The sequence below is a fragment of the Oryzias melastigma genome, linkage group LG2, assembly GCF_002922805.2.
Source record: "Oryzias melastigma strain HK-1 linkage group LG2, ASM292280v2, whole genome shotgun sequence".
In the NCBI taxonomy this organism is placed as follows: Eukaryota; Metazoa; Chordata; class Actinopteri; order Beloniformes; family Adrianichthyidae; genus Oryzias; species Oryzias melastigma.
In genome coordinates, this window is record NC_050513.1 from 13,865,457 (window position 1) to 13,888,492 (window position 23,036).

At 35.7% G+C, this 23,036-nt stretch overlaps 2 protein-coding genes across 4 annotated transcripts in view; both read right to left on the minus strand.

Annotated features, from left to right (window-relative positions):
• LOC112139907 (NLR family CARD domain-containing protein 3-like) overlaps positions 1 to 23,036 on the minus strand; it is a 385,294-nt gene that overhangs the window by 337,715 nt on the left and 24,543 nt on the right. The gene's annotated exons all lie outside the window — the stretch shown is intronic.
• Positions 3,101 to 22,090, minus strand: LOC112145349. Of its 2 annotated transcripts, XM_036214830.1 has the most exons (11): positions 21,687 to 22,085; positions 20,967 to 21,121; positions 18,859 to 18,963; positions 18,476 to 18,589; positions 14,672 to 14,732; positions 13,579 to 13,634; positions 13,125 to 13,339; positions 12,780 to 13,027; positions 5,014 to 5,130; positions 4,773 to 4,926; positions 3,101 to 4,409 (listed from the first exon to the last, which is right to left on the minus strand). In XM_036214830.1, exons 2-11 carry the CDS (start codon positions 21,053 to 21,055, stop codon positions 4,108 to 4,110), a joined length of 1,461 nt encoding a protein of 486 aa, XP_036070723.1. In that variant the 5' UTR covers positions 21,056 to 21,121; positions 21,687 to 22,085; the 3' UTR covers positions 3,101 to 4,107. The 2 variants fall into 2 exon arrangements, with proteins under 2 accessions (XP_036070723.1, XP_036070724.1); XM_036214831.1 differs by lacking the exons at positions 4,773 to 4,926; positions 5,014 to 5,130 and having other exon boundaries at positions 4,276 to 4,409; positions 21,687 to 22,090.

Here is a 23,036-nt window from a genome sequence, read left to right on the forward strand (position 1 = left end):
TGTATTGAAACTGTGTTGGTCACTCAGTAGTGACCTCTGCTGTAGATAAAAAAATCATTGCAGGTACATAAAATGAAAAGATGGAAGAAATTGCATGCTGTTAACCCAACATTAGCCTTAAAATAATATGTAAAATACAGCAAATGTATCTGTAAAAAAATTGAGAATTATAATATTTAGCTTATGTATGGAATTTTGTTAACCAAAGTGTTCAATCATATGAAATAACACACTGAAACTTGATTAATTCATACATTTTTATTGAGGAATAAAAGTTTTTGGAGTGTCTTTGCTCCTAGGCGATTTCTCCTCTTAGACACCAGTTCTCCAGCCTTCGAAAATACACGTTCACAGGGAACTGATGAAGATGGTGTGCACAGATATTTGAGAGCTAGTAGATATAGGTGTGCATATGTTTTCCGGTTGTTCTTCCAGTATTGTAATGGGTCTTGCGTTCTGGGTGTGTTTCCTTCGGCCAAGTAGCGTTGTACATCAACAATGGAATCCGCTGTAGAATAGCTGTTCATCCTATTCTCCTGAACTTCCATGTCGAGAGGTGTCCAGAGATTGTGCCCTAGCAGATGTTTTTGAAAAAGAATCATGTCATGTGACAATAAACACGTAAATATACATGTAAAAACGCACAAAAGAATGTTTTCATACCTGAACTGGGTTCTGATCCATGTGAAGAGCTTGGTTCTTCCTCTGGGTCAGGCTCATGGCTCCTGATTTCAGCTGCACACTCAGACTTTAGTCTCTTAACAGCTTCTGTTGCTTTTAATGGACTACAGAAGCCGACTGTTTTAAACCTGGGGTCCAAGAGTGTTGCCAGTGTCATCACACTGAGTGATTCCATGTTGCAGATGGACTCAGTTAGTCTCTTTTTCAGGTTTTCTGCCAGTTCTTGAGCAGCTGGTTTTGTTAGTGTTGAGGCTTGATGTTGAAGCTCAATGTGGATCATTCTCATCAGAGGTATCACCTTTGACCCTGAGACCCTTTTTTTTCCTCTCTTGTGGCTTGTTCAAACGGAGAGAGCACCCTGAGCATCTCTTCAATTACATCAAATCTTCAGGAGTCAGTGGAGTAATATCATTTCTCAGTGAGGCCAAAGACACCCAGACTGCCTCCTTCTGCTCAGTTATTCTCTCCAGCATGTGGTAGGTGCTGTTCCATCGTGTTGGCACCTCGTTTATTAACTTATGCAATGGTGTTCCCAGCTGTTGCTGTATTTGAGCAAGCTTTTCTTTGGCCGTGGTGCTTGATTTGCCGTGTTTTGTTGCGTATATCTGTTAGCGTTGTAATGGATCACATGACTTTTTTACAAGTAAATCGATTGAATGGACAATACAAATAGTTTGCCGTATTTGCAGTATGCAAGCACATGAAATCATGTTAGCTGCTGCATCAGTGACCAGACACCCGACCTTGCTCGCTATGCCTCCCTCCATCCATAAGGCTCCTTTTAACCATGGCCAAGTTATCTGCAGTGTGTTTCTGTGATAAACGCTGCACTCCCAAGACTGATGTATGCAAGTCATGGCTGTCTTGATCCACATAGTGGCAAGTAACAGCAAGATATGCCTCCATATTAATTGAGGTCCAAATGTCAGCTGTTAAAGTCCCAGCAATGGCACTCTGGAGATCCTTTTTTGTTTTCTCCTTTTCCTCATATTTCTGGTCCACCAAGTCCTTGACGGTCTGTAAATAACCATATATTGGAATACCTTATGAATACATGCATGTCTGTCTGTCTTTCTATCCACAGTACTCATTAATTCAACCATACATTTATTACACATACCTTCCTGCTTGGTAAAACATATGAGGGACCAACAAGCTGCATGAGCGCCCTGAATCCTTCATTTTCTACAAGGTTGAGTGGCTGACAGTCTTTGATGATCATGTTGACCACAGCCTCATCCAACGCTTGCTTGTTAGGAACTGGAAGTCAAAAATAAATATTTTGTTTAAAGCTTGTTAAAGGAATGTAATTTTACAAATAATATTGCAGAGTTACACAAAGCCTTTTGTGTTTAATAAATTATTTTTGAAAATTCAAAGTTTGTGAGAATTTCATCATACCTGTGGTACTCACAGCAGGAGTGTCTGCCGACTATGCCATGCTGAGCTCTATAATGCCTCAGCATTGATGACCTGCTCTTATTGATGTAAGACAATTCAGTTGAGCAGAGCCGACACTTCATCTACAATAAAACAAAAAGTTAATTTATCTGAAAAAAAAATCAGACCTCTTAGTACAAAAGAGTAGAGACACTGGATGAAGAACTAACAGTAAACAATGGCCAAAGGAGTAAAAGATTTACCTTATTCGGTGTCAAAAGATCAAAATTATTCCAGACTTGGGAAAATTTCCTAGAACGGTCCATGTGTATATGTGTGTGTGTATATATACGGCTATGCACGTACAGATGCACAGAAAAAGAAATGGAAGCCACAGAGTACATATTTTTAGACAATAAGCCACTTCTACTTGGTGTCAGATTTCAATAATCAATTTTAAGACAGCGAAAGAGGTATTACAGTAACATTTTACATCAATTTAAGACATTCTCAGGATAATCATTAATGTTACAATACACAGTAGTTCATAAATAGAGCTTTGTTAAATAAACACTTTCAAACATAATCATATCATCAAAGATTGGCTACTCTGGACACGGGTCCACTGTCATGGGCCAATTTTTGACCAACTTCTATGTGGCAATTAGGAATGTCCCAATCTGAGTTTTATGTCCCCCATTCCAATTCAGTCATTTGAGTTTGATACAGCTATGGATAAGAAGTCTCGATCCAATACTCTTAGAAAAAAAATACAACAAATATATATGATAAACCTATCAAGGTTCGTCCCTACTTTTATTTTATTCACCTTTTGTTTCCTTAAACACTTAATCAAAGCACATCTATTAAGTAAAAACTATTAACTAAAAAAAAGGCTAACTACAAACTAAAAGAAATAGGTAATAATTATTCATGTGAGAAATTTTGTAAACTCCAGCATTTGTTCCTTTGGAACTATATTCTTTATTAATTATGGTCCATGTTTTCATGTAAATATTTTTTTAAAGTGCTTTTTTTCCCTCCTGATATCTTTGCTAAAGTACGACAGTAAGAAATAATAAGTCATCTGAGAAAGTTTGGTGATTGTACCTTAAGTATCTATATGTGTGAAAATATCTCCATTGAAAATTAAAAGCAAGGACTTTCTCCCAAAATCATTGTTGTAGCATAAATATGATCCGTTTCCTTACTTGGTCTCATCAATGTAACCCTCTTAGATTATGTTGTTTTTGAGATATTATGGATTTCTTTATTTTTTTGGCTCTTCTTCCAGAACCTGCACTCTTCAGCAACCTCACTATCATCTCTCTGTCAGCAGAACACAAAGAGAACTTCTCATTAAAAAGAAACAAAAATATGACTTTTTGTTGAGTTGCCTTTACTTGCATTAAAGCAAAAAGCAAAACAAACGTGCTTTCAGTTTGTTAAAGGCCCAAATTTGTGTATGTCCTGCTAACTTTACCAAACTGTTTTTGTCAGCCTCCTGCTCAAACTGCTGATGTATTGCGCTCCGCTTTATGGCAGTAAAATGTTGTGATCTGTTCCTGATGTGCAGACTTCAACCAAAGCATTAATTTGAAATAAAAAGGTTAAAATATACAGCACTGATCAAACTTTAAAAGAAAGAAAAATTAAACATTTGATTCTAATCAACTGACAACTCTCAATCGAGCCTAAAACCACGTGATCGGACTTGATTTTCGATCTAAAAATACCCAACAAAACAAACTGAGGATAATAGCACACAAAAATTAATTTAAGTGTACAAACAGACAGCAATCAAATGTGCAGCGGTGAGGCACCTGGCTGCATGCTTAGGGTGCATTTCGCCTTCGGCCGACAGGCTTCAGTAACCCAGTGACCCCCAAAAGGGATACAGCGGGTGAAGAAAACATCTGGATGGATGCTTTACACGTTATTTTCATTCAAATACATGTTTAGTGTTGAATTCTTACTTGTGTTTGAGATTGCACTGAAACGCACAGTGTCAACATCACGAAAACATTATTTTCCTTAATCTATGCCTCACATCAATTCAAGTGTTTCAGAAAGAGCTCTATCTTCCTCCATTAAGATTTTAATGAGATTGGAACTTGCTCTTTCTCCCTTTTTTATCACAATGTCAAGAAGTGTTTTTGCTTTGTCTAATCTTGAGGTTACTTCTCCAATTTTCTCTTCCTCATTCGGAGTGATGACTGTGCATTGACACAGTTTAGGCAGCAGGTTGTCTAAAGTAGGACCTGACACTCTGTCAATGAAAGCTGGCCTAATGCGCTGCAGTCTTTCTGTGTTAGATAAGATGCTTTTCTGTTGCTGTTTCTCCAACCCTATAAAAACACAAAAATACAGGAAGAGGAAAAGGTTAAAACCACCTTTGTTCATTCCATTGAGGGGGCAGACATTTTAGACAACTCAGTCTGTGCTGAGGAGTTGTTTCCTCAGATTCCTGCAAGAATCTGACATTTCTGTCTACTGCTTGGTTAGTGGTTGTAGTCATTTAATATTTATGCCTAAAAATGACTGAGAACAAGCTAGATCAACAGAACTGATTGTAACAGATTTTCTTTAGAGAACATCTGACCCTCCGCTTGTATTTAATCGATTTGAATTGGCTTAATGGCCGTCTTCCGATCAAGTGCTACTGTTTAAAAATGGATCACTAGTTACAAAAACAGTTATATCTACTTTACCTGGTAAGGGGAGTTTATGCTGCCATATGACTTGATCTTGTTGATCTTTAATGGTAATAGTGACTTTTTTGGTTCTTCTTTGACGTTTCAATGGCAAACGTAAGCAATACAGTGCATGGTAGTTTGGTCCATAGTTTTCTGGAACTTCAGATCTCTAAAGTGATAAAAACAAAAATGTTAAACATCTAAATTTTGAAAAAAAATTTTAAATTTTGTTCTTAAGTGAAAGTCGGGTACTAACTAGGGGTTGTATGTCAACCCATCCTGGGTGACTGTGACAGCTGTAAGTTTGGTCTTTGTAGAAAACACAGTAAGCTGGAACCTTGATGAACGTTGAATCTTTGTGGAACTCCTTTACCTTTAGTGAAATTTAGAGAATTCTGTTGAAAGGTGTTCAGTAACTCAGAACTTAAAACAGAAGCTGTCTGTATGTGGATGTTCACCTTGTTTTGTGAGATTCACGAATTGGAAAATTTTAAAGTAGGCTGCACGGTCCAGTAGTCCATTGGTTAGCGCTTTTACCAGAAGGCTCCTGGTTCAAATACGGGCTGGAGAACTTGAAAAACAATCACCAACTTGGGATCTTTCTGTGTGGTGTTTGCATGTTCTCCCTGCGCATGCGTGGGTGTCCCTCGGTAAGTCGGTATGAATGTGCATGGATGTGTGATTGAGGCCCTGCGAAAGACTGCCGACCTATTCAGGGTGTATCCTGCTTTCGCCCATGAGTGTGAGGGTTAGGCTCCAGCTACCATTGACCCCAAAAAGGACACAACGAGTTCAGAAAATGGATGGATAGAGAATATTTTTAAAAAGAAACCATCAACAATAACTTGAACCGTGATAAATTTAGTTGAGCAATGATTACTACAAATTTATTCTGCAGCTAGTATTCAAAGTGTCTTTTTGAAACAGTTTGCTCTCCATTATCTTTTTTCTCTCTGTTGGATCTTTGTTTAATTCTGATTTCGAGTATTGTTTTTGTTTAAGAAACTTTCAGGTTGATGTGAAAGTGTTTGTGTTGGACGAAATTACATTTGTCTGTTGATCTGAAGTAGGCCAAAAAGAGTCTGACATGAAACAAAGTTGTCATCATTTACAGCACATGTACTCATGATGCAGTTTGGAGCATGCGAGCAGCAGGTTACTGGAGGGACGGATCAGAAGCCACAGTTCGGCACAGGTGTGTACCGTGGACCACACCAACCCCACCCCCGCACGGGCACATCAATTGTCCATTCAAGTCACATGGAATTCACATCGAAATCCCTGCAAATCCTCTTTGTTTTGACAAGCTCTAAAGTAGCTGCTTCACAGGTTTCTTAAAATCTGTTCACCTGAAGCTACCGCTGCGTTTGGGAGGAGCTTCTGTCAAAAAAACTTTCACAGCTTCCTAATAAAGGACGCGGATCGATAGGTTTATTTAATTTTAAGAGATGAATAAAAGCATTGGTATACATTTCCATTTCTGGACTAAAAGATTCTCCCAATAAGGAGCAGCAGCTGTCTCGCGCAGGAAAAAGCTGCGGCTCCGTAACTGACTCGCCGCCGGTGCTGTCAGGGGACGATTGTATGGAAAGCCAAAGGTCAAAATTAACCAGGAAAAGCGAGCACGGGAGTGTCACAGGTGATTGGTGTCCCTGGCGCATGCCACTTAACCACCCAGGCTCTCGGTTCATGGGCAGGGTTCAAGAAACACAAGCCCAGACTCAGATCCCTTAGGAAGGAACCACTGACCCTGCAGCAGGCTCCGTGGCAGGATGGCTGAGTCAGACGGGGAGGCTCAGGCTTACTATTAATCAAGGTATTCGGGCTGGTCCGGGCCGCAAATGCTCCTGTAGACTAGAGTGACCCTGTGGAAGGGAGCCAGCATGCAGCCGGGCTGGCAGAGGCTCTCAGATGGGAGGCAGAATGTGCGCTCAGTTTAGTTAAACATGCATGTGTAGTGACATATGTATCAGAGGATGTTAATTGGCTATTCTTTGTGTCATTCAAGTGATGTACTTCCTGGTGAGAATGATTGTTCACTGACGGCAATTTTTAAAAAAATATAATTTTTTTGTTCTTTGCAAGCTAACGTCAATCACAATTAAGATAATGAGCTGGCCTGCTTTAGAGTACACAATTAACCTATGAAGCTTGTCTTTGGACTGTGAAAGGAAGCCGGAGTGCCAGTAAATGCAAGGGTAGAACATGCAAACTCCACACAGGAAGGTCCTGGCTGAGATCTGAACCTTCTCGCTGCGAGGCAAAAGCGCTAACCACTGTCGTGATTCTGGCCCAGTCTTATGGAGTCTCGAAAGAGCCAGAATGAAATAAATATATACACCATTAAATAAATAAATAAATGTGTCATTAAATATTTAAAAGTGGCATTAAATAAATAAAAGTTTAAATAAATAAATAAATGTTGAAATAAATGTGGCATTAAAACATGAAAACGGAACATTTAGACATTTAATGACATATTTATTTATTTCATTGTCCCTTGTAGGTTAAAAGAGCCAAATTGAAATAAATAAATTTAATATGAAATAAATAAATAAATGTGTCATTAATTATTTAAAAGTGGCATTAAATAAATAAAAGTTTAAATAAATAAATAAATGTTGAAATAAATGTGGCATTAAAACATGAAAACGGAACATTTAGACATTTAATGACATATTTATTTATTTCATTGTCCCTTGTAGGTTAAAAGAGCCAAATTGAAATAAATAAATTTAATATGAAATAAATAAATAAATGTGTCATTAATTATTTAAAAGTGGCAATAAATAAATAAAAGTTTAAATAAATAAATAAATGTTGAAATAAATGTGGCATTAAAACATGAAAACGGAACATTTAGACATTTAATGACATATTTATTTATTTCATTGTCCCTTGTAGGTTAAAAGAGCCAAATTGAAATAAATAAATTTAATATGAAATAAATAAATAAATGTGTCATTAATTATTTAAAAGTGGCAATAAATAAATAAAAGTTTAAATAAATAAATAAATGTTGAAATAAATGTGGCATTAAAACATGAAAACGGAACATTTAGACATTTAATGACATATTTATTTATTTCATTGTCCCTTGTAGGTTAAAAGAGCCAAATTGAAATAAATAAATTTAATATGAAATAAATAAATAAATGTGTCATTAATTATTTAAAAGTGGCAATAAATAAATAAAAGTTTAAATAAATAAATAAATGTTGAAATAAATGTGGCATTAAAACATGAAAACGGAACATTTAGACATTTAATGACATATTTATTTATTTCATTGTCCCTTGTAGGTTAAAAGAGCCAAATTGAAATAAATAAATTTAATATGAAATAAATAAATAAATGTGTCATTAATTATTTAAAAGTGGCAATAAATAAATAAAAGTTTAAATAAATAAATAAATGTTGAAATAAATGTGGCATTAAAACATGAAAACGGAACATTTAGACATTTAATGACATATTTATTTATTTCATTGTCCCTTGTAGGTTAAAAGAGCCAAATTGAAATAAATAAATTTAATATGAAATAAATAAATAAATGTGTCATTAATTATTTAAAAGTGGCAATAAATAAATAAAAGTTTAAATAAATAAATAAATGTTGAAATAAATGTGGCATTAAAACATGAAAACGGAACATTTAGACATTTAATGACATATTTATTTATTTCATTGTCCCTTGTAGGTTAAAAGAGCCAAATTGAAATAAATAAATTTAATATGAAATAAATAAATAAATGTGTCATTAATTATTTAAAAGTGGCAATAAATAAATAAAAGTTTAAATAAATAAATAAATGTTGAAATAAATGTGGCATTAAAACATGAAAACGGAACATTTAAACATTTAATGACATATTTATTTATTTCATTGTCCCTTGTAGGTTAAAAGAGCCAAATTGAAATAAATAAATTTAATATGAAATAAATAAATAAATGTGTCATTAATTATTTAAAAGTGGCAATAAATAAATAAAAGTTTAAATAAATAAATAAATGTTGAAATAAATGTGGCATTAAAACATGAAAATAGCCATTAAAAAGCACTTTTTAACATTTCATAATATATTTATTTATTTCATGATTTAATGACACATTTCATGAAACAGGAAGTGGACACACCATTCAAATGCAATCTGTCAAACTCTGCCGTCAAACTCAGTGGGCGGGCCTAACTCTCATCATCGCTGCTCCATTGCTCTGGCCTGGTGTAGTCGAAATCAGTAATGGAGACCTTTGTGATCTTTCTTAATGGACAGGACGTCAAAGCAGGACCGTTGATCTCAAGAATCTCGGGAATCTTCTTTTTTAAAGTTTTGTCTGACACCTCACTCACATACACGCTGTAAACATTGTTTTGGTGAAACGAAGAACTTTTGTTAGGTTCGCTAAATAAAAATGTATTCTCCGTCCACTTCTGCGGCACCGTTGTTAACACCGGATCCTTTCCCCACGGAGTTTCCGCTTTTGTGCGGCATGGGAGAGTACCTGGCTGGGAACGGAGCTCGCCAAATAACCCTGAATGCAGTGTGCAAACGGGAGCGTTCCCACGTCAGCGACCGAGCCCTATACGGAGCGTGGAGAGGAAGCGCGGACATGAAGGGAGGAGTGTGCGCGTGTCCATGCGTGTCCGTGCTCCCTCAAGCGGACGAAAAGGAGTTTATTCTTCAATGAAGGCAGAAGCGCGCTCCTGTCTTTAAGGCACAGAGTGACACTTCTCATCGGTATCATTAAGTACGCTGTCGCCGTGCAGTTTTTGGTTCTGGAGAAGAAAAAATCTCTTCATATTGAGCAGTATTCTAATGTTCTTCTATGGACATTGCCTCCGTTCTGTAACACTCATCATTTTCAATGTTCAAAGATATTTTTCTGGACAGTTTTCTGCGTAGTCGCGTACTCCAATCGCTGAAATAAATTCAAGTTAAATTACGCGATCAGCCAGCTATTGCACACGGGGTGTAAAATTCCAGTCGTCTGTGACGTCACCAGCAGGTGTCAAATTCCGCGCAACCACAACAACTTGAGCGATTACGAGTCGGTTCGAAGTATAAACCAGCCAAGACAGGACTACTGTAAACACACCACTCAATATAATGATCATCACGCTAAAAAAATGAACAGAAACCCCCTCCCACACCGAGCCCAAAGCTTTTGAACACATTTATTGGCAGGCGAGGCAGCAATCCCCTCAACAACGACAGAGCCCAGGACCATGAAGCTTCTCCTCCTGGTGCGTTCACTGAGCCTCAGAACATAGAACATTAGTGGAAGTCTGATCGCCACCCAGCCTAACTAAGTCCGCTACTTTCTTATGATAAGGAAATAAAAACCGCCTAATCGACCCCAAGCCTGCCCAAGATATACCTACCCGCCTAAAGCCATTTTTGCCCGCAAATTTAGAACCAAAAACCCCCATATTGAGCGGGAATCCGCCCAATCTGGCAACACACCAGGCCAGAGAAATGGAGCAGCGATGATGAGAGTTAGGCCCGCCCACTGAGTTTGACGGCAGAGTTTGACAGATTGCATTTGAATGGTGTGTCCACTTCCTGTTTCATGAAATGTGTCATTAAGCCATGAAATAAATAAATATATTATGAAATGTTAAAAAGTGCTTTTTAATGGGTATTTTCATATTTTAATGCCACATTTATTTCAACATTTATTTATTTATTTAAACTTTTATTTATTTATTGCCACTTTTAAATAATTAATGACACATTTATTTATTTATTTCATATTAAACGTATTTATTTCAATTTGGCTCTTTTCTACCACGCCAGCAATGAAATAATTAAATATATTATGAAATGTTAAAAAGTGCTTTTTAATGGATTTTTTCATGTTTTAATGCCACATTTATTTCAACATTTATTTATTTATTTAAACTTTTATTTATTTAATGCCACTTTTAAATATTTAATGACACATTTATTTATTTATTTCACATTAAATATATTTATTTCAATTTGGCTCTTTTCTACCACGCCGGCAATGAAATAAATAAATATATTATGAAATGTTAAAAAGTGCTTTTTAATGGGTATTTTCATATTTTAATGCCACATTTATTTCAACATTTATTTATTTATTTAAACTTTTATTTATTTATTGCCACTTTTAAATAATTAATGACACATTTATTTATTTATTTCATATTAAACGTATTTATTTCAATTTGGCTCTTTTCTACCACGCCAGCAATGAAATAATTAAATATATTATGAAATGTTAAAAAGTGCTTTTTAATGGCTATTTTCATATTTTAATGCCACATTTATTTCAACATTTATTTATTTATTTAAACTTTTATTTATTTATTGCCACTTTTAAATAATTAATGACACATTTATTTATTTATTTCATATTAAACGTATTTATTTCAATTTGGCTCTTTTCTACCACGCCAGCAATGAAATAATTAAATATATTATGAAATGTTAAAAAGTGCTTTTTAATGGCTATTTTCATATTTTAATGCCACATTTATTTCAACATTTATTTATTTATTTAAACTTTTATTTATTTATTGCCACTTTTAAATAATTAATGACACATTTATTTATTTATTTCATATTAAACGTATTTATTTCAATTTGGCTCTTTTCTACCACGCCAGCAATGAAATAATTAAATATATTATGAAATGTTAAAAAGTGCTTTTTAATGGCTATTTTCATATTTTAATGCCACATTTATTTCAACATTTATTTATTTATTTAAACTTTTATTTATTTATTGCCACTTTTAAATAATTAATGACACATTTATTTATTTATTTCATATTAAACGTATTTATTTCAATTTGGCTCTTTTCTACCACGCCAGCAATGAAATAATTAAATATATTATGAAATGTTAAAAAGTGCTTTTTAATGGCTATTTTCATATTTTAATGCCACATTTATTTCAACATTTATTTATTTATTTAAACTTTTATTTATTTATTGCCACTTTTAAATAATTAATGACACATTTATTTATTTATTTCATATTAAATTTATTTATTTCAATTTGGCTCTTTTAACCTACAAGGGACAATGAAATAAATAAATACATCATGAAATACTTAAATGAGATCTTTTCATGTTTTAATGCCACATTTATTTCAACATTTATTTATTTATTTAAACTTTTATTTATTTAATGCCACTTTTAAATATTTAATGACACATTTATTTATTTATTTCACATTAAATATATTTATTTCAATTTGGCTCTTTTCTACCACGCCGGCAATGAAATAAATAAATATATTATGAAATGTTAAAAAGTGCTTTTTAATGGCTATTTTCATATTTTAATGCCACATTTATTTCAACATTTATTTATTTATTTAAACTTTTATTTATTTATTGCCACTTTTAAATAATTAATGACACATTTATTTATTTATTTCATATTAAATTTATTTATTTCAATTTGGCTCTTTTAACCTACAAGGGACAATGAAATAATTAAATATGTCATTAAATGTCTAAATGTTCTGTTTTCATGTTTTAATGCCACATTTATTTCAACATTTATTTATTTATTTAAACTTTTATTTATTTATTGCCACTTTTGAATAATTAATGACACATTTATTTATGTATTTCATCTTAAATGTATTTATTTCAATTTGGCTCTTTTAACCCACAATGGCAATGAAATAAATAAATATGTCATTAAATGTTTAAATGTTCCATTTTAATATTTTATTGCCACATTTATTTCAACATTTATTTATTGATTTCAACATTTATTTATTTATTGCCACTTTTAAATATTTAATGACACATTTATTTATTTATTTAATGGTGTATATATTTATTTCAAACTGGCTCTTTCCAGCCTCCATACAGTCTGTGTATTCTCCTTTTATTTATTTATTTATTTATTTATTTCCTTTGCTGTTGTTCTGTGCATAAAAAATGTTTATTTTGTTTGTTCATCTTATTACAATCTTTTTAAAATGATTTTTTAAAGTGTTAAAGTAATTAGGTGTAAAAAGAAAATAAACATTACTTCTTGAAGAGGGACGTTGCTTGGTAGCAGAATCACGTGGATGGAAAGAAAGTTGTTGTTGTTATCCAGGAACAGCAAAGCTTGGCCTTTAATCTTCCTCTCTATTAAACGTTGGAAAAAAGTACTGACAATGCCAAAGTCAGAGAGGTGCGGGACGTTCACAACCACATGGGTTTCTGTGATTTTCTCAGGCTTAATGAGGCTTGAACCATCACCAGTGATGTGGAGAACAGAGAGGCTCTCAGATACTACATCAATTAAAAAAAGAGAGAAGCAGAGCTTTGTGTAAAATAATGACTCAATTCTTCAAGTAGAAAGTGTTTTCTGTTAAAGTGAGGCTCTTACAGGGTTGATGTTCACAGTGTGGTAGATGCAGCTGGCTGATGGTGCCGGGAGAACTCTCAATGTTGAAAAGGGGTCCTCGAGCCTGCAGTTCTCTTGACTCTAGGAGTGTTGTATCCCAAATCAAAGTCTTGTAATTCACCTCCCCCTCCTGGGTGATGTGGAATTTCAGGCCAGTGAGAGAACACTCGAACAAACCCGAACCAGAAAACCTAAAACTATACCAGAAACAATGATTTGATTATGTTTTTGTTCTGAAACTCCTTGATCTTCAGAGATAAACCTTCATTGAGATCAGCTGCTGTTTAATATTTTTTTTCTTATTTTTTGTTTGTATTTTTCGACCATTATTTCTGTCAGAAAGTTCAAATGCTTTTCTTATAAAGGTGCACTTAATGAATAGACGTGCAACACACTGAACTGTGCTTACCTTCAAGCTGCTGCTTTTCTGTCTTACCTGTACAAAACTCCATCCTTTTCTGGGCTCACTTCGGGAGTGAAGTCGAAACAAGTCTGGAAACACAATCATCTTCTCAGTTATAATTGATAGAATGGAAATGGAATGGAACAACTGCAAGAACAGCATCAGTTCTTACTTTTCTTATTCATCCATGTTTAGTTAGAAGTTGGAAAAATTTAAAAATAATTAGAAAAGTTTGACTATAGCCATAAGTGGCCCTGCATTTTAATGTTGCTTTTGTTCAACTTTTCATCTCTTGATCTCTTCTCCTTGTTATTTTTTCACTCCTAAATTGATGACAGTGAGATATGTATTTAGCTATATAAAAAGGTTGCTTTGTCCAACTTCTTCTGTCTTGTTTACAAAACATCAAAGACTAATTTCCACCACTATCACATCCTCATGCGTCATTTCCTCCTTTTTATTTACTTCTTTTCACTTTATAAATAAAATTGAATTGAATTCTCTATTTCTCTTCTACTTCATCCCAGTCTTCAAAAGATCAAATTTACCATGGTGGTTAATTTAAACTATAAAGTCACTTGTTTTTTCTACCATTTTGCTGTTGTAATAAACTGTGGAAAAAAGTATGTCAACATATGTATCACGGTATTAATAAGAAGCTAAAGGTCGATATTTTTAGATTCCTTTGAAAAATGATTCTATTGTTTTTGATGTGGTAAAATGAGCATCTGGACTTCATGGTTTTTTTTAATATGTTTGAGCTTTGTATTGTGCCTTGTTGACTGTGGTCATCTAAAGGCACAACATAAATCAATATATTTTATTAGAAAACATGACATGTTTTACTCACAATTTTTCTTTTACAAGAGGGCAGTATTACAATGTCTTTGGCTGGTTTTGATTGAACTTTTTGCAGTTAGCTTTTACTGTTTTACTTTGCATTTAACATCTTTTACGCTAACTGGCTAAGCAGGTAACTCAGGTTAAAAATGTGTCTGAATTTGCTTCAGCATTCCCTCTGTCCTGCAGGCAGAAAATAATTTTAAACCTCTAGATGAAACTTGAAGACACCATTTTGGATTAGTCCAAAACCTCACTGTTGTGAGATAACTGCTTAGTACTTTACCTGGTTTTGATTCCTTGTTTCATTCTCCTCAGGAAGAAGAGGTGATCTACGGTGGTCAACTCTGGGAAAGACAAGGTAGTTTTTTCAAGAAGAGGCTGTGAAGAGGTAGCACCATACTAAAGCCTAAATGACTATAAATAGAAATATTTTACAGCCAATATTTAATTAATTGTCATGATTCAGTGCTTTGGTTTTGTCATGTTCTGTTTCCCCTGTCAGTCTCACCACATTCAGGTTAACCATCCACAGCTGTCTTCATTTAGTTAATTTACCTCAGTGTATTTAAGTGTCTGGTTTTCAGTTTCTCATTGTCAGGTCATCTGCTCATTTACGTTCTGTCATGTCACTGGTTTGTTCAAGTTTAAGTTGATTTAGTAAATGTTTGTTTCTGCCACCAAGTCTGGTCTCCTGCATTTGGGTCCTCCACCACAATCCCTGACAGTATGACCTGACCACCTTGGGCCCAGCAGGAGAACCTTGTCCATGCCATGCCACACCACGCCATGCCAGATGGGGTTCATGTAGCCGTCTTCATGTCATGTCATGCCATGCCCACCCGTTCCGTTCCTGAGGGGAGACTGTTGGGGCCATCCGTTCCTGTTCCTGTGGAGGGTCGCCGGGGCCGCTCCTCTTCATGTTCCTGTTCCTGAGGAGGGTCACCGGGACCGCTCCTTCCTGCCTGTCCCCGAGGATGGTCGCCGCTCGTCCCCCTGGTCTGTTTCCGGCCCTGAAGGAGGGTTGCTGGGACTGCTCCCCTTCATGTCTCCTGTCCCTGGGGAGAGTCTCCAGGACCGCTCCTCTTCTGTTCCTGGAGGGGTTTCATTACCCCTCACGTCCGTCTGGCTTCAGGATCCCTGTTTTCTGGACTTGAGTTTTTGTTCCAGATCCCCTCCCCACAGGTGTTGGGCATCTGGGATCTGCCCTTTTGGGGAGGGGTACTGTCATGATTCAGTGCTTTGGTTTTGTCATGTTCTGTTTCCCCTGTCAGTCTCACCACATTCAGGTTAACCATCCACAGCTGTCTTCATTTAGTTAATTTACCTCAGTGTATTTAAGTGTCTGGTTTTCAGTTTCTCATTGTCAGGTCATCTGCTCATTTACGTTCTGTCATGTCACTGGTTTGTTCAAGTTTAAGTTGATTTAGTAAATGTTTGTTTCTGCCACCAAGTCTGGTCTCCTGCATTTGGGTCCTCCACCACAATCCCTGACATTAATAGGTCAGGAGGAGGCATTTTTAATTTTTTTTTTTTTCAATAAAACATTTATGCTATATATTTTACTCATTTAAATAAAATTGTATTTAAAATGTGACAGATAAATGAAACCTGATTTGTGTAAGGGTCAGACAGTCTTCGGATGGCTGTAAATCTAGAAAATGTTCATATAAAAATTATGTGAATAAAAAAAATTTTGTTTATATTGCTCTTTTTTATCATCACATTTAAAAGTTTAGAAATTTGTCCTAGTTTAGGATTTGGCATTACTTCTTTGTTGCTTGTTCATTAGTTTGTACACATATTCCATTTACTCTTGACTATATTGCAAGAAATTCAAGGAATCTAGAAAATTTCACCTGCACTGTTCAGTACACAAGTATTGTAGCTAAATCCCACTGGTTTAATTTTTGGCTAAAGATGTCCTGGATCGATTTTAGGTCAGTTAATTGGATGAAATTCAGTCATTCAATATGAACCAAAACCGAAAGTGAACCGAATTGGCGGCCACAAATATGTAAAATAAAAATATGTAGAACTGCTGAGTTAAATGCAGCATGGTTAAAAAATAAGTGCATCAAACTTTTGTGTTGGTCCCCTTCTGTGAGTGGAGATACACAATGGAGCGTACTGAAAGTGCGAACTGGAAGAGTCAGTGACGCGACTGAAAAAAATCCATGAAAACTTGAAACCTTGAATACGCGGGGGAACACTTTAATATATATATATATATATATATATATATATATATATATAAATATATATATATACTGTATATATTAGGGCTGTCAGATTAAGCGCGTTAAAAACGAGTTAATTTGACATGTGCGTGACGCCGACATTTTTTTTGACGCATTAATCGTGGATTTTGTCATGAGTGCCTTTCCACACCGTGCGCGGGCGTCCCCCCTTTAACTCACCGGCTGCTCTCACTAGATCACGGGCGGGTCTCCAACCACCGAGCTGCTAGCTAGAACCGGCCTACTCTTATATACATAAATATTTCTGTTACATCCATATATACTACTTCCACATATAAGTGAGAATGTATGTATATGAGTAAGTATATTTATGTATATATGAGAGTGAGAGTACATGGCCAAATCCAAATTCCTCCCCTACACCTACGGATTCTCTCTACCTCTACATTTAGCCTTCCAAGTGAACTAAAAAATAGTGTTTTCAAATTCAGATGTTAGTATCTCTCGATGAGATCATCAATAATTGCCGGTCATCTACATTGGTGCAGAGCTCCCAGTGCTCGGAAAATACATAGCAACATTGGTTTTAAAACTTAAAAAAGTCATGCTAAAACAAAAAGTCATTACTTAAATTTAAATTTAAATTTCTGTGCTGCAGAGCACACCCACTTGAAGAAATGTGTTTCTCCTGTATAACGCGGATCACCGTACCGGCAAGGGATACACAGCCCTAAGTCCCTACAGCAGGGGTCACCAACTTTTTTGAGACTGAGGGCTAATTCATGGGCACTAAGTCATACGAAGGGATACCATGTTCAAATAACAAATTTGCTCAGTTTGCCTTTAGTCATACATTAATAATAATGATACTCCTATGTAAAAACACTGATATCTCACCATAAATATCAACAATGACAACAAGCTAGGAAACCGATATCAATATTCAGTACTTTATCAATCTCAGCAATTAAATCTATGTCAATAAAAGTGTAATTTAAACTAAATAGCAACAGAATAAAATTTAATTTTAGACAGCTGAAAAGTGAGTTTTTAAAGAGACCTAAGGGGCACCTTGTGTGGTCCTTGGATGCTGGTGCCCACGGGCACCGTGTTAGTGAACCTGCCCTACAGCTTCCCCTTGAAAAAAAAACAAGTTCTGACATAGTGAAAGCTTCAAATGCCATCAAAATTGGAGGCACGGGGAGAAGATGTAGGGGGAAGCATTTGGATTTGGCCTAAATATATGTGAGAGTGAGTGTGTGAGCATGAATGTAATGTAATGCATTGTCATGTAATGTAATATATATATGAATGTTTGATATATGCATGCATTCATATATGTGTGGGAATATATTCATGTAAGTGGTTCAGAATGAAATATGTCTTGTAAGATCCCTCACAGTTCATTGACAGATCTAATCTGGATAAGAGTGTTTAGATGCTGTTGAGTTGACCACTCTGTACTAGGCCAGGGTTTACACTTTGAATTAGATGCAGGGATTCACAAACATGCAGTGCAGAGATCTGAACAGTGGTGTGAAATGTGTCATTTTTAGATTGAATCAAACAGACATGCAGCTGCATTTTTGATCATCTGCAAAGGTTTGATTCTGGTAGATCAATGCATAATTCGAGTTTAGAGATAAAAAGTGTTTGAATAATGGGTTTTAAAACAAATGGTGGAGTTTTAACTTCCCTCAAAATTATGATTGTAAACTTAAAAAAAATGATTTCCATTATTTCACTATGACTGTTTGGAAAAACTCCAACTCTCACTGCTCTCACATGAAGATAGAAATGTTTGTGAGAAAGAGCTGAACTCACATGAAACATTGGAATGAAAACATTTTACTCATTTGAGTCTGTTTTAACATTTACATACAGCTCACCTTTCTACACCAGAAGATTCTGATGATTTAGAATGAGTATGATGACCATTGGCCTGATCATTCCTGAAGGACGCAAAGCTGGGTTCTGATCCAGATCGAAGTCTCTGATGGATCCTAATAGAAAAAAAAAAACATTTGTTTAATTAGAAGTGGGCTTCTTTCACGAGAGTGTTTGATGAGTTCTTTTGGATTTAGAACATCTTGGATCATAAATGCATCATGAACACTGTAGCTTTCACAACTGTAATAATTCCACTCAAACATTAATTCTGAGGTCACAATGAGAGATCAAGAACTGAACCAGGCCTCAGACCTCATTCAGCTAAAACCAAATGATCATCTGAACTTTAATCCAGCCTCCATTAACTCTGACACACACTTACTGTTCCACTCCTGAACTGATGTCATTGAAGTTAATGATAACATCCTTTGATCTGTCACTCTTGAAGGACACACAGCTGGGTTCAAATCCAGGTCCAGGTTGGTTCCTGTGAAGAATGAAGGTTGCTGATGTGAGTGCTGAACTCGACATGGAGAAGAGTCCTGGACAGTTAGAGATGTTCATCTCATCCATGGAAGTTTTTTTTAGGTCTTAATTCAAAGTATTAGGCTTTTTTCAATTGGTAATTCAATTTGCAAATTCATCATGCAATTTGAGAATGCATTTTTCAATTTGAATTCAATATTCAATTCAGGCTTGCAAAATGATAATTAATTTTGTAATTTACAATTCAATATGAAAAATTACAATTCAATATCACATTAAAAAAATATTGAAATAAAAACAAAATCAATTGCATTGTAAATTGTCATGGGTTTTTGACGTCATTATTCAAATGACAATGCATTTTGTAATTTACAATTCAATAGACAGTTTGACATTTCATTTTGAAAATGTATTTTTTAATTGACAATGCAATATTCAAATTAGGCTTTTAATATAATTCATTTTGCAATTTACAATTCAATATTAGAATCATATTATTATAATTATTATTATTCAAAATAAAATATTGAATAAAAACAAAATCAATTGCATTGTATATTGCCAAGGGTTTTTGATGCCATAATTCAAATCTTCTTCACTTTCGACTTATCACAATTTTTTTATTCTATTTTTTGGGGGGAGGGGTTGCCACAGCGAAACAGCACCCACTGTTTTGACACCAGATGCCCTTCCTGACGCAACCCTGTACTGGAAGGGCACAGGGACCCAGTTAGGCAGCAGCGTCAAGGGCCTTGCCTAGGGACCCAATCTGGAGGGAGATCAGTGGACACCCAAGGGATTGAACCCAGGGCTCCTTCATGCAAACCCAATGCTTAGCCCACTGAGTCATTCATTTAATTTTGAAATGCATTTTGCAATTTACAATTCAATATTATAAAATGACATTTCAAGACATGTTTTGGTTCAAATTAATTTTAAAGTAACTTAAAATCTATTGCATAGTAAAATTCCACGCTCTGTTTCTGTCAAAACTCAATTCTTCTTGCAAAAGAAGAAGCTGTAATGTATTCTCAGTTTTATCCAGGCGCTTCAAGTCGGTCAAATTTCAAACTGCTTTGCATTCTGTCAGACGCTCATCAGGGCGGGGCTTTCCACCCCTATATATGCTAAATCCCGCCTCCATTCCCTTTCGACCAATAAGAAAATATTAAAGACTCAACTAACCAATGGAGTTGTTTGTTGTCGGAGGTTACAGAAGAGAATACTATCTGCTAAAGAGTTAGCTTCTATCTGGATGACTTACACTACAACCGCTGTGTGACAGCTCAAAGAGATTTTGGAGCACATCTTTACGGCTGCTGTGAACTTTAAGACAGCGGTCCCCAACCCTCGGGCCGCTGACTGGTACCGGTGCGTGGCCCATTTGGTACCGGGTCACAGACAGAAAAAATAAAACGTGCGGTCGGGCGCGCTAGTTCAATGATTTTAACAAGTCTGAAGGTTTAAACTTAGCCTTTGTGGTTAAATTCCCCTTTCACTGCAAAGTAGATGCTAATCAAACGCTAACTTTAGCCGAGTCTGAACTTTAAGGTGTAATGGATAAATAAAGCAAAATAAAACGACACAACCATCGTAAAACGGGGATTTTCTGAATATAATAATAAACGTGAATCCTCCGTGCCTTCATCTTTATTATCTGTGTTTGTGAAACATTGGATTGAAGACTCTGTCGCCACATTTCATTACACAGAGCGGGTCCTGCTACTTAATAATAACATCAAAAACCCATTACAATTTACATTGCAATTGATTTGGTTTTTATGCAATATTTCATTTTTTAAAATTGTGATATTGAATTGTAAATGTTCATATTGAATTGTATATTACAAAATGAATTATCATTTTGCATTCTGAATTGAATGTTGAATTGCAAATTGAAAAATGCATTCTGAAATTGCATGATTAATTTGCAAATTGAATTACCAATTGAATAATGCATTACACTTTAAATTATGACCAAAAAAAAAACTTCCATAATCTCACCTCTGAGCTTTGCTCTGGATTTTTTGTTTCTCAAATCTCCCGTTTTCAGAGGGAGGGGCTTTCTCTTCTGTGTTCTCACACTTATCCATGCTGCTGGATTCACTGGATCCACATCAGCTCACAGAAACTCTCTTCTGTCTGTTGGCTGAAAAGTTCTGATAGAAAGCAGTAATAATCTGATCAGTTCCACTTTGATGCTAAAAACTCCAGGTAAGGTTAAAAACAAACCCTCAACTGATTGTTGTTTACCTTAAAAACAACAAAAGTCAATATTGTTAACAAATAATCAATTAATGATTAACCTTTTTAAACTGCAGAATGACAAGAGTTTGGTAAATGGTAAATGGCGTATACTTGTATAGTGCTTTCTGCCCTCCTTCGAGGGCCCAAAGCGCTTCACAGTCACAGACCCATTCACCCATTCATACACACATTCACAAACTGGTGGTGGCTCTGGTGCCAAACTCTGGCACCAACCTCCCACCTGAGGCAATTCAGGGTTCAGTGTCTTGCCCATAGACACTTCGTAAGGCAGGAATCGACCCCGCTCGCTTCCGATCAGTAGTCAACCGTCCTACCGCTGCACCACGGCCGCCGCATGCAAGTTTGTGGAAAAAGATCTTCCCCAAATATTCAGAAACAGTCAACATAGAGAAAACAAAGCTTAAGAAAAAAAAAATCTTTCTTCAAAGATCTAAAGAAAAAGAAAAATCTACTCACCGTATGAAGCTGATGCAGCACAGATCAAGGACTGAACCAGAAAAAGTCCACCTGTGATGGAGGCGCGAGAGAACAGGTGCTGAGGATCTGGCTTTTATCTTCTGGTGTCATTTGTAGTATGTAAAATCTAATCGGTTACGTCAGAGATCATTGTCTTGTAACATGTCTATGAATCAAAGTCATGCATTCTTTGTCTTTTACAGTAACAGACTGATCGAGACATGCAGGTACTTGATAAGAAAACGTGTTTCTGCTTTTCAGATCAGATACAGATCTATTTCTTTCTTCTTGTAATTCCACAGCCTGAACAGTCTTAAAAGGCCAATTGTGCTTTTGGTGCTTTTAACATATTATTGACGCAATTTTGTCAAGATTGTAGTTCACTTTCAGCTTATCCCTTTCGGGGTCGCCATAACGTAACAGCACCCACTGTTTCGCATCAGTGATTTGGCAGAGTTTTTACGCCGGATGCCCTTCCTGACACAACCCTGTACTTGAGGGGCACAGGGACCCAGTTAGGCAGCAGCGTCAAGGGTCTTGCCTAAGGACCCAATCTGGGTGGGGATCAGTGGACAACCCTGGGAATCGAACCCAGGGCTCCTGTGTGTCAGCCCTTCACCTAGTCCACTGAGCCACTGAGCCACCCAGCCACACATTTTTGTCATGATTAAATGATCAAAATGTAAAAAATAACCATTTATGATTTGTATTTAAAAGAAAGAAAACTTTCCAAATGTTTCTAGTCCTTTCCTATGACCCCATATTTTTCATATGTTCAGGACTGTTCTGATGCATCTTGAGCGTGTCAATGCAGTTTTTCCAGTCATCAACATCCTCATTGGTTCCTAACTTCAATGATTTTTGGTAGAAGAGCTTGTTTCAGCAGAAGCAGTACAGACTGATTTTCTCTGGGGGGACACATTAGCTATGTTGTTTTAATCAGCTCATCATTTGCTAACTTTCTAAAGAAATAACGGTGATAGCAACTCCTTCCATCCTGGTTTTTGGTGGAATGAAGACTACCACAAAGCGTTCGCACAACGCTGTTTTTGCCTGCAGATTAGGGGTGTAATGGATCACAAAACTCACGGTTCGGATCGTGTCACGGTTTTAGGGTCACGGTTCGGATCATTTTTCGGATCAGTTGAATGTTAAAAAAAAAAAAAATACAACAACAACAACAATATGAAAGCTAATTTTTGGAAATGCTTCCAATCATATATTCAGTATCAATATAAAAACTTCCCTCACACAATATTTATATATGCAACATTAAAACGTTTGCTCATTGACACCTATTTATTAAAACAGAATATCTTTAGAGTTTGAACACAAACAAAATACTAAAAC

Bases quoted from the DNA above. Each gene is read 5' to 3' on its own strand.
- LOC112145349 (XM_036214830.1), bottom strand. From the start codon at position 21,055: ATGGATAAGTGTGAGAACACAGAAGAGAAAGCCCCTCCCTCTGAAAAC. The intron at 18,590-18,858 runs GTAAGTGTGTGT...TTTTTCTATTAG, and splicing joins ATCAGTTCAGGAGTGGAACA to GATCCATCAGAGACTTCGAT. The intron at 14,733-18,475 runs GTGAGCTGTATG...TGTCTTTCCCAG, and splicing joins GAATCTTCTGGTGTAGAAAG to AGTTGACCACCGTAGATCAC.